The 12,143-nt window shown below is 37.0% G+C and overlaps 1 protein-coding gene across 3 annotated transcripts in view; it reads right to left on the bottom strand.

Annotated features, from left to right (window-relative positions):
- LOC115210666 (ATP-dependent zinc metalloprotease YME1L) overlaps window positions 1–12,143 on the bottom strand; it is a 60,924-nt gene that overhangs the window by 22,049 nt on the left and 26,732 nt on the right. Inside the window, exons 3-9 of one of the 3 annotated variants that reach the window (XM_029779327.2) lie at window positions 11,328–11,508; window positions 7,942–8,034; window positions 6,817–6,923; window positions 5,008–5,269; window positions 4,321–4,409; window positions 396–486; window positions 35–94 (exon numbers count right to left, since the gene is read on the bottom strand). In XM_029779327.2, the coding sequence (XP_029635187.1) occupies window positions 35–94; window positions 396–486; window positions 4,321–4,409; window positions 5,008–5,269; window positions 6,817–6,923; window positions 7,942–8,034; window positions 11,328–11,508 (883 nt within the window). Of the gene's footprint in view, window positions 1–34; window positions 95–395; window positions 487–4,320; window positions 4,410–5,007; window positions 5,270–6,816; window positions 6,924–7,935; window positions 8,035–11,327; window positions 11,509–12,143 lie in introns of all 3 variants that reach the window. The other 2 variants (XM_029779326.2, XM_029779325.2) reach the window with 2 other exon arrangements.

The raw sequence follows: 12,143 nt of genomic DNA on the forward strand, positions 1-12,143 counted from the left end.
AATTAATTTAATAAATTGCTTTTTAAGAACTTACCAGCAACTGCACGAGCTAATAGAGTTTTCCCAATACCAGGAGGCCCAACAAGTAGAACCCCTAGAAAGAAGAAAGTAGATGATTCAGATGAGATTTTAATTAACTCGTTATATGTTATAGATAACAACTTCATTACCATAATAGTAATGAGTTGCTGACTTCAAAAGCATGAAAAAAAAAAAAAAGTAAATATACAAGATTTGTAAATTTGTACCTTTGTAAGTTGAAAAATAGAAGAAAGACCAAGGGGGAAAATTAGCTACTAGAAAAAGAATCTAGGGAAGGATAATTAAATTAATTTATGATATAAATCAAATAAGTATAATAACTAAGTTGTAATCATAGAATATGAAGGATTTACCTTTAGGTAACTTAGCTCCCAGAGCTGTAAATTTTTCTGGATTTTTTAAATATTCAACAATGTCTTTCAGTTCTTGTTTAGCTTCGTCAACCTAAAATATATCATTACAGTGTAAATGAAAATGTACAGACTGTGAAGTAAAAGGCTATTTAATTAAATAAAAACAAGGACTAACAGATATCAAACATTTGGTTCATTAATATCACTGTGTGACATAATAAACCCATAGCATTCTGCAGGAATTTCCTTTAATTTACCACATATAGATATAACTTCTAAATTTTGGGATAAGGCTATACATGGCGGAAGAGGAAAGTAGTTGCTTTAATTGATCTAATACTTAAAACTGAATGGTATGTATTTTACTGACCCTAGAACTGGGGTCGGGGAACTTTTTTAATCAATTACCCCAAAATACATTTATTTATGCTGACGTTAACCCATTGATTTGAAAGAAAGAAAATCATAGATTCTCTGAATTCAAAAGGTTTATAGAATCTATTTATATGAAGAATACAATTATAGATATAAAATGTATAAAACAAATGTGATAAAATAAATTAATATCCTCATTATGAAACAAGGAATTTTCTAGAAACTTTTTCACTTCGGCTTTAGAGAAATGATGTCAAAAACTCCTTAGTAACCAAATTGTTTGTAGGTCAAAATGGCATGACATCTAAACACATCTATTACATTGGTCAGGTGCAGTGTTACCAGAAGAAAAATTTATTGTAACAAGCAACCCATTTTTATATAATTTTACTTATGTCTAACAAATCCTCATTACCCACAAGAATTTCATTTTTACCCCACTTGGGGTAATTTACCCCTGTTCACCCAAGAAGATTAAAATGGATTTGAACTTAAAGTGTTACAAGACACTAAATACTGGTTACAAATTATGGCATAAGGTCAGCAATTTCGGAAGAGGAGGGGATAAATTGATTACATCGACCCCAGTGCTCAACTGATGCTTATTTTATCAATCCCAAAAGGATGCAAAGCAAAGTTGACCTTGGTGGTATCTGAACTCAGAACATGAAAACAGGCAAAATGCAGTTAAGCATTTTGCACAGTGGGCTAATGATTCTGCCAGCTCACTGCTTTAACCCTTTTGTTACCAACCCAGCTCTGGCTCTGAGTACAAATGTCTTGTTTTCATAAGTTTTGAATTAAAATCTTTCACCAAACCTTAGTCACAAATTATGTTCCTAACACCAGCTTAATGATGACTAAGTTATTTTACTAAATTCTTTGTTATATTTAAAGTAAATGAAAGAAACACAGAGCATCACAAAATAAATACAGTAACGAAAAGGTCAACATAATTAAATATCATTAGGTATTTAACCCTTTTGTTACCATATTTCTGTTGAGATGTTCCGTGTTTCTTTCACATAATTTTAACTATAACAAAGAATTTAGTAAAATAACTTAGTTATCATTAAGTTAGTACTAGGAACATAAATCGTGATTAAGGTTTGGTGAAGATTTTAATTCAGAACTTTTGGAAACAAGACATTTGTACCACAGAGCCAGAAGCAGTTTCAAGCAGGTTGGTATGAAAAGAGTTAATACAACACTACTATTTCAGATACTTGTTTACTCCACTACTACATAAAAACCAATGCAACAACTGAGTATCTTGGTGGAAACAGCAGCCAAATTTTCTTCAGAACACATTGTAGAAACAATGTCTGGTTAAAAAAAAAGAAAAAAGGTGGAATAATCATGGCTGGATTATCTTTTGCCTATATGTCTACTTGATCAGGGCTAATGGAGCCAAACGAAGAACTATATAAAAATAATTGCTAAAGTTAATACTCTTTTGTTTATAGATACACTAGCAGTATCGCCCGGCGTTGCTCGGGTTTGTAAGGGAAATAACTATATAAGCATTTTTAGAGATGTAATGTATAATAGCCATCTCAATATGGCTAACCACAAAGGGGTGGGTGGGTGTTACTGTAGCTTTTTACGTTGAGATTTAGTAATAAACTTTTAGAGAGTTACTTCCCTTATATATGCCAAAAATGCATTAAAAATGGGAAAAATTGATGGTAAATTTTTTTTAAAATCGTAGACTCATCGCAGACGCGCGCTAATACCCAGAAGGGCTCGATATGAATCACGACTATAAGATACCCGGTTTTGGTTAAACTGCACCGCAAAATGTGGGAGTAGTTAGGAATCTAAATCGTAGGAGACAGACAGCACACAACCTCACTTTTATATATAAAGATATGACTTGAACTCAAACATTTGTTACAAGTTCCTACTTTTTACATAGTTCTTAAAGGATAAAAGTAACTATTCAGCTAGTTTTAATTTCTCTATATATGGAATAAGGAAATCTGGTTTTTAAAGAATCTGTGCAAAGAACTTAAACATCCAAATGCGAAAGCTCAAAGATGAGCATGAAAAACTGCAATCATGGGGGAAAAAGAAAAAAGAAAATATGGCACTTGTTTGGTTGGAACTGACAGCAAGAATAATTATGACTCTAAAAGGAAGAATATTTTGAAAAGTATACTTAAAAACAGCTGATTGAAGTCAAGAAATGTCATAACTAGGACAATTTTCAAATAATAAAATGCATTTCTTTCTGAAATTTTACACATTTTACACTGAAAAATCTGAGCAGTTCATGCATTCATAATTTCTTAGACAATGTATTAAATGAACGTTCCTGTTTAGGGTTACAGGGGCTTTTTAATCTTGATTTTTAGCATGAATACAAAGGCCACAAGTTTGAAGGGAGTGACTATTTACATCAACTCAGTATTTTATTTTGTTAAACCTGGTGGAATATGAAATCAGAATGCAACTAAATGCAATAAAGTATTTTGTTTGTCATTCTTTAACTTTTCCTCCAACCAACCCCACTTTCAATGTGAGGGAAATACAAACAAAAATACTTTGCAGACATCAAACTGACTTAATTATTCAATACCTATTTCTTTATTACCCACAAGAGGCTAAACACAGAGGGGACAAACAAGGACAGACATAGGTATTAAGTCGATTACATCGACCCTAGTGCGTAACTGGTACTTAATTTATCGACCCCGAAAGGATGAAAGGCAAAGTCGACCTCGGCGGAATTTGAACTCACAACGTAACGCAGACGAAATACCTATTTCTTTATTACCCACAAGAGGCTAAACACAGAGGGGACAAACAAGGACAGACATAGGTATTAAGTCGATTACATCGACCCTAGTGCGTAACTGGTACTTAATTTATCGACCCCGAAAGGATGAAAGGCAAAGTCGACCTCGGCGGAATTTGAACTCACAACGTAACGCAGACGAAATACCTATTTCTTTATTACCCACAAGGGGCTAAACGTAGAGGGGACAAACAAGGACAGACATAGGTATTAAGTCGATTACATCGACCCTAGTGCGTAACTGGTACTTAATTTATCGACCCCGAAAGGATGAAAGGCAAAGTCGACCTCGGCGGAATTTGAACTCACAACGTAACGACAGACGAAATACCTATTTCTTTATTACCCACAAGAGGCTAAACACAGAGGGGACAAACAAGGACAGACATAGGTATTAAGTCGATTACATCGACCCTAGTGCGTAACTGGTACTTAATTTATCGACCCCGAAAGGATGAAAGGCAAAGTCGACCTCGGCGGAATTTGAACTCACAACGTAACGCAGACGAAATACAGCAACGCATTTCGCCCGGCGTGCTAACGTTTCTGCCAGCTCGCCGCCTTTAATTATTCAATACCTTCATTACTATCATTATTATTCCAAGATTTTAAAATGAAATTAATTCTAATTAGAAGGAAACAATAGACAATTCATACTAAAAAGAAATATCACAACTCATTTTAAAAATAATTTGAAATCTGAGTGGAACTAGATATATTTGGTTGGAACCATTAAAAGGTTATACTTACACCTTTGACATCCTCGAATGTCACAGTGATGTCTTCTGGATTAACTTCATATTGATCCCTATTGAGAACACCAAAACCACGGATACCTGCTTACATTTGAAAATATTAAAAAATAATATAATTCTTCTGTTAGATAAAAAGAAAAAAAAACACCCCAAACCTACTAAGAATTGCCTGAATTTGACAGTTTTTCTCCAGAAAATATAGTTTTAAGTGGCACATGGCACATGCACTGATAGGGTCACCAAGTACTTGCAAGACAAAAAATAAAAACTTTCAAGAGGGGAGGGGGCATAGAGAAGGGATGAAGTTACAACAATGCTTGAAGGGCTCATAGTGGTAGTAATTTAATCTAATAATGGAAATTAAAAAATTTATTAGTTTGACAAAAGGAAGAAGGATTTTTTTACTGATTTCTCTCAGGCACTGCTTATCTTCTCTTTTGAACCGAACATTTGTAATAATTTATTGTCAGATTTCTTGGCACTCCCTATCAAGACAATTTATGATTGAATTATTGACCAATAATTTACCCTATACAAAAATAAAGTCACTATAACACCCTAAATTAAAAATACAATTTTGTCATATCCATCACAACTATAAACACCAGATTTTTACTCTTTGTCTGATCATTTTACCATCTTAACTAAAGATTATATGTAAACAAACTCTCCATAGACTCACCTCCACCAACACTTCCAAGAACTTGAATGACTTGAAGTATAACCCATAAAAGAAACAGATAGAAAAAGACACGGAAGATTCGATTCATTAAAGTACTCTTCATATCTGGCTCTCGCCGCTCTCGGGCAGTATATCCCTCAGCAAAAGCCACTTTAAGCTTTTCCTGGAATTCTGGGTTTGAGTCAAAGTCATCAACAATTGATTTAAAACGTTCAGTTTTTTTGGCAGACTTGACTGATTCTGGAAAGAGTCTTTCATAAACCTGCAATAAAAGGATTTATTTTGTAATGATTGCTATTATGTAAAGATACAGTATCAAACTAACTAAATATTTCATATGAATACCTTAACCCTTTAGTGTTCAGATTACTCTGTTAACTGTAATACTTTTTCACTCAAATTGTTTCGGATTAATCCTGGATCATCTTACAGCTTTGAGGTTTCAATGATATGACTGTTTATTTTTAGAATGACATTGTAGGTTAGGTGTGAGAAGATATTGCCAGTTTGAATATAAAACATGTAGAATATATTGGGCCAGATTTGGCCAGTTTAAACACTAAAGGGTTAAATATATCAAGTATCATTTATTTTGAAAATTCAAATTTCTTATATTTTTATGTCATCAACTCAAAATTATTATTTGCATTCATCATCATTGTTTAACGTCCGTTCTCCATGCTAGCATGGGTTGGACGGTTCGACCGGGGATCTGGGAAGCCAGAAGGCTGCACCAGGCACCAGTCTTATCTGGCAGTGTTTCTACAGCTGGATGCCCTTCCTAACGCCAACCACTCCGTGAGTGTAGTGGGTGCTTTTTACGTGCCACCTGCACAGGTGCCAGGCGAGGCTGGCAACGGCCACGGTCGGATTGGTGTATTTTATGTGCCACCGGCACGGAAGCCAGACGAGGCGGTGCTGGCATCGGCCACGAGTCGGATGGTGCTTTTTACGTACCACCAGACCAGGGATCCTGGCTGGTTCAATTCGATTTCGATTTCGCTTGCCCCAACATGTCTTCGCAAGCATATCAATTCAAATTCATATGTCTAAAGAAACTGAAGAAAGAAATTTCAGTTTAAATGAATGCACTTTTTAATTATTTTTTTAAGGAAAAGGACTTAAAATTTCAAATTAATGAAACTGACAAGTGTTCATATGATGCTTCTTGTTATTTACAGAGTAACCTGGAGGGTTAGCACACATGCCCTTCGTAGGTCCTCCCAGACAAGTGAGATCAATCTAATTTACTGCTAAGATTATTACAGTATTCCATACATTGTAAAAGAAAAATACCAGAGAAACTCTGCTTGCGAAGACCTGTTGAAGCAAGTGAAATTGAAATCAAATTCGATGACTGGCACTGGTGCTAGTGGAGTGCTAAGAGTACCATACGGTGGCACGTAAAAAACACCATTCAAGCGTGATTGTTACCTGCGTCACCCTACTAGCACTTGTGCTGGTGGCATGTGAAAAAACATTCGAGCAAGGTTGTTGCCAGTGCAGGTGGCACATAAAAAACACCATTTGAGCATGGCCGTTGCCAGTACCACCTGACTGACCCTTGTGCTGGTGGCACGTAAAAGCACCTACTACACTCTTGGAATGGTTGGTATTAGGAAGTGCATCCAGCTGTAGAAACTTTGCCAGATTAGATTGGAGTCTGGTGCAGCCATCTGGTTTGCCAGTCCTCAGTCAAATCGTCCAATCCATGCTAGCAAGGAAAGCGGACGTTAAACGATGATGATGATGAAAGTATTAAAATTTGTTTAACACATCAGAAGAACATACAGAATTAAAGATTCTTACTGATCGTCGAAGGTCATCTAGAGATGAAGCAGTCAAATTTCCTTTTCCAAGACCCGTTTTACCAACGCTGCGATGTGTTTTGAACCCACGAATTGGCTGGTATGCAACTGCAATAAAGGAATAATAATAAATTACATTATTACTGACAATAAAAAAAAAAAAGTTACCTAGCACTGATTAATTATCATCAACAATATTTCTCATTGTTGGTATGGATTGGATGGGAGTGGTACTAAAAGTGAATTCCAGAAGTCTTTCTTTACTCTGCAGTAGGTGCTAGCTTCCATTGTTAGTATGCAACACTTTTTCACTCAGAGCTTCCAAAAGCATTGCAAGTCCTGAGTACATCAGCTGAGATCTTTACTACAATACTTTCTCAGTTGATATTTCACAGAGAATAAATATTTCCTGACTTTCTATTCATCCTATATAATATAATAACTTACCAAAACATTATTGACTGGTTTAATGGAAGGGTCATTGCCATTCCACAAAAAGACTACAAAGGCCTCAAATAATGGATCAAATGCTGATTTAAGGTCACTGAGAAGCTTCTAGAAAGAAAGTGGTTGACCCTTTTTTGACCATATTTCTAATGAAAAATATTTCTTCTCCTTAACTTTAAACACTCAAAACTAAAGATTACCTCAGGATTAAGTATGTAAAGCGAATTTTATAAGAACAAGTAAATGTAAAAAGTAAGTGTTGTCTTATAATAATGCCAAGGGCAGATGAATGTTGTCAGTAAAAACATTCAAAGAGAAAATTACGCAGAGTTAAGAAATCACTCTTTGATTAACAGAAAATAATGGCAATTAATTATTATAGGTTTATCCAGCTGTTTTGATATCCTGCAATGTATAAAAGAAAGGAAAGGTGGTAATTTCCAAGGTGGATGGTACCTGTGCTCAGAGACACCAAAAGAAACACAGTGTTGATAACTACAACTTGAAGTACTTCAAGACTTCTGGAACCGGTACAAGACTGAGATGATGGTAACATAGTAAGGTAACTGAGGTAACAGTAACAATAAGGATAATGAAGATGATGAGGAGGAGCAAAGTTAATGATTGCTCTCCACTCTTCATCTTGCAATTTATAAAGTGAAGAACAACATACACAAACCCTTCAGTTCCTTCTTAATGAACTGGTTGAACGTTTGTCTACTAAGAGCTGCTGGCCCTCCATTGTTTAAATTAAGCTGATTTTCAGGAAAGCCTAAAATATAAAAGTTAAAAAATAAAAGGTGCTCCAGCATGGCCACAGTCAAATGACTGAAACAAGTAAAAGAGTAAACAAGGCAAATTTTGGACAAAAGGAAATATCTATATTCACATAAACCATAGGTTCTCAAAGTGGGTTCTACTGCCCCCCCCGCCCCAGTAGGCTTGAGGTGTTCCGGGTAGGTGCTGGTGTCTAAGGGGGCCTACACTCTTCTACAGAAAGGGACACAGAAAAATCAAGGAGAGAAAAAAATGTGTGTAGTGGCTAACGATCTATCATGGATATTACATACATACATATATATATATATATATGTAATATCCAAGTATATAAACTGGAAGCTACTCTTGAATTAAAGGACTCAAGATGGGATTAGAAGTATTACAGTTTACTGTGATTTGTTAGATGGCTATATGTTTTGCTCTATATGAGGTTTACAAATGAGTAAACTAATCCGACTGATGGAATTTATATCAAAGAATGGGATGTTGTGTCAGAATACACTGGTTTTCTCAATATACGAGGGACGTTCAATAAGTAATGCCCCTGACCCACTTCCCATACCAGTAGAGCAACGGAACTTGGCACAGTTATTGGTCTTTTTCTACATAGGAACTACTCAGAGTTACGCATTTCTCCCATCGTTTGATGCAGCTCTGGAGACCGTTTTTATAAAAGACCCCAGCTTGGTCCTCCATCCACGACGTGACTTTAGAAATCAAGGCTGCATCATCTGGGAAATGCTTTCCTTTCAAAAACAACTTCATGGCTGGGAAGAGGTGAAAATCAGAGGGTGCAAGGTCAGGAGAGTAGGGGATGGGGGAGGAGTTCATAGCCGTAGGCCTGTGTTTCTGATCTGGCGACACGCGAGTTGTGGACCGGAGCGTCGTCCTGCAGGAGGAGGATGCCTTCACTGATCTTGCCCCGCCTCTTGATTTTGATAGCTTCTCTTAATTTCCTCAAAAGTGAAGCATAATAGGCTCCTGTAATTGTGGTACCCTTTGCCAGGAAATCTGTCATCACTACTCCGTCCTGGTCCCAGAAGACTGTGAGCATGACCTTGCCAGCAGAGGGCTGCACACTTGCCTTCTTTGGAGGAGGTGAGTCACGGTGCTTCCACTGCATTAACTGGGCTTTGGTCTCTGGATCATAGTGATGGACCCAGGTTTCATCCTGTGTAATCAGTCTTTTGAAAAGTTTGACTCATCATCTTGGTACGTCTCCAAATTCATCCTCGAGCACTCGACGCGTTCTTGCTTCTGGAAAGGTGTGAGCAACCTGGGAATCCATCTGGCAGACACCTTTTGCATATGCAAATGGTCATGAATGATAGTTTCCACTGACCCGGTACTAATCTTGACCTCATGGGCTATTTGGCGAATAGTTATGCGTCGATCTTCCAAAATGGCAGCCTCAACTTGACGGACAGATGCCTCATCAATGGCAGAAGGGGGTCGACCAGATCTGGGAGCTGTTTCCACAGAGTTCCGACCATGTTTGAATTCACGATGCCAGCGTTTTACAAGGTCATATGATGGGGCATCATCACCATAAGTTACTTTCATTTCATCAAAAGTCTCCCATGGTGTGCGTCCTTTCAAATACAAAAACCGGATCACTGCTTGACACTCAACAGGCTCCATTTCACACTTGACTCAGTTCAAACACCTGTAAATCAGAAACCATAATTAGTTCAGAGCTGTAATTTGCCACCTAATCTATAGAGATATAAGTAATTGCACATGCAAAATTTCAACTAGATCAAACACCTGGAAGTGGGTCAGAGGCATTACATATTGAACGTCCCTCGTATGTATCTAATACATATACATATAACCATAGAAAATAGATTTGATGATAATAGTCCTTATTTTAATGTCTGCTTTTCTATGCGTGCATGGGTCAAGTTGGAAGTATGTTGGGACAAAGTTTTCTAAGCCTGGATGTCACTCTTGTCACCAACTCTCCTTTGCTTCCAAGTGAGGTCATAATCTCCCAGTCTATTTATTGAACGAAGAACCTAGGCATACTTATGGGGAGAACTGGAAACAAACAACACTGAAACGTGTCTTTTGTTTATAAAGATTGCACATGTCAAGAAGTCTGGACAGACTTTAGCAGTGGACTGTACAACCAGTGAGCAAAATGCACGTGTAGATGAGAGGGAAATACAAAATCACTCATACAAAGACACACATACATATACATCATCATCATCGTTTAACGTCCGCTTTCCATGCTAGCATGGGTTGGACGGTTCAACTGGGGTCTGGGAAGCCAGAAGGCTGCACCAGGCCAGTCAGATCTGGCGGTGTTTCTACAGCTGGATGCCCTTCCTAACGCCAACCACTCCGTGAGTGTAGTGGGTGCTTTTTATGTGCCAGACGAGGCTGGCGAACGGCCACGCTCGGATGGTGTTTTTTACGTGCCACCAGCACGGAGGCCAGTCGATGCAGTGCTGGCTACGGCCACGTTTGGAAGGTTCTCTTATGTGCCACCGGCACTGGTACCACAAACTACAAATTCCATTGAGGTGGATCGATTTCAATTTTGCTATCGATTTCGATTTTGATACAACAGGTATTTTTCAGTTTCTGTCTACCAAATCCAATTACAAGGCTTTGGTTGGCCTGGTACTTAGTCAAAGACATTTACCTAAGATACTATTGCAGTGGAATTGAACTCTTTAACTACATAACCAAGCCCCAAGTATTTTTAAAAAATCAAAATATACTCTATAAATTCACATTCTTATACACTTCAGCTTTTAATAAAGTGTACACACTCTTCATATAGAGTACCTTCTTCCCCATATGTAAATAGGATCATTGACCAATACACACACACATGTTTGTTTGGGACAGATGATTCACTCAGATTCATTTTAGTTTCTTGGTATGTGCAACCCTTCAAGGGAAAAAAGTATCTCACACAAATGGCCATACAGATACATATAACCATAGACTTATGCAACAACATATGTAAACAAAGTTGTTTTGTTTTGTTTTTGGAAGCAGCGAATGTGTATATTTAAATACAATGAGAATGCATTATCTATAGTTGAATTTTGTCAAATAACACTGTAGAACACTGCCAGATCTGATTGGCCTGGTGCAGCCTTCGGGCTTCCAAGACCCCAGTTGAACCGTCCAACCCATGCTAGCATGGAAAGCGGACGTTAAACGATGATGATGATGATGATGAACACAAGTATAAAAATGTAAATTATTTTCTTCAAGACAAACGAAAAGGATGATGATGAAAAGTTATGTCAAAGATAAACTTACCAGATTTATTTTCAAAGAAAGTCTGGGCAGAAATACATGTTTCTAACCATTTGAGTGGTTCATTCACTTTTCCTTGTTTACAATTATATGTAGCTAGGGAACCCAGCACAGGTGTTAGGTCAGCTAGAGTAACATCAGCAGGTATATCTTTGAAGCCATGATTTTTTAAAGACGGTTTCTCCTGCAATATCACAAAAGATGGATGTATGAGCATCCCAAATATATATGTGAAAGAGTGACAGGAAAGAATAAACAGTTTTTAAAATTTGAGAAAATATGTAATTCAAAAGGAGGGTAAGAAGAAGAAATTCTTATGTCATATTCTACTTCATTAGGACTCAATATTTTTAAGTTTTGACACTGGGGGAGTCTAACCATGGATACACATCTAGAAATCTAACCATGGATACACATCACAAAACCATTGTTTCTGTAAGTAAACTGAATTTAGTACTGTAATTGCTGTTTGTCTGGCCCTGTATTGCCTACTAGGTGGGTTTGGTCTCAACAATACAATCAGCATCAGTGATAAAATATCAATTCCCAACTTCTCAATTGGTTCTGTTATTCTAATCACCCAACCGTTATTCTAATCCTCACAACTTTATCCTGTATATTTATCTAATGAGAGAGAGAGAGTGTGGGAGGAGATAGAAATGAGTTAGAGTGAAATCAATGAGAAATAGAAATGTCCCACAGAACCAAGTGAAATATCCTTCCAATATATATAATCGGAACACAGCTTAAACATTAGTCTCACTTCAAATTTCTCTTTTTCTCATCAGTCTAGACCAGTGGTTTTCAACCAGGGTTCCG

Source organism: Octopus sinensis, linkage group LG4 (genome assembly GCF_006345805.1).
Source record: "Octopus sinensis linkage group LG4, ASM634580v1, whole genome shotgun sequence".
In the NCBI taxonomy this organism is placed as follows: Eukaryota; Metazoa; Mollusca; class Cephalopoda; order Octopoda; family Octopodidae; genus Octopus; species Octopus sinensis.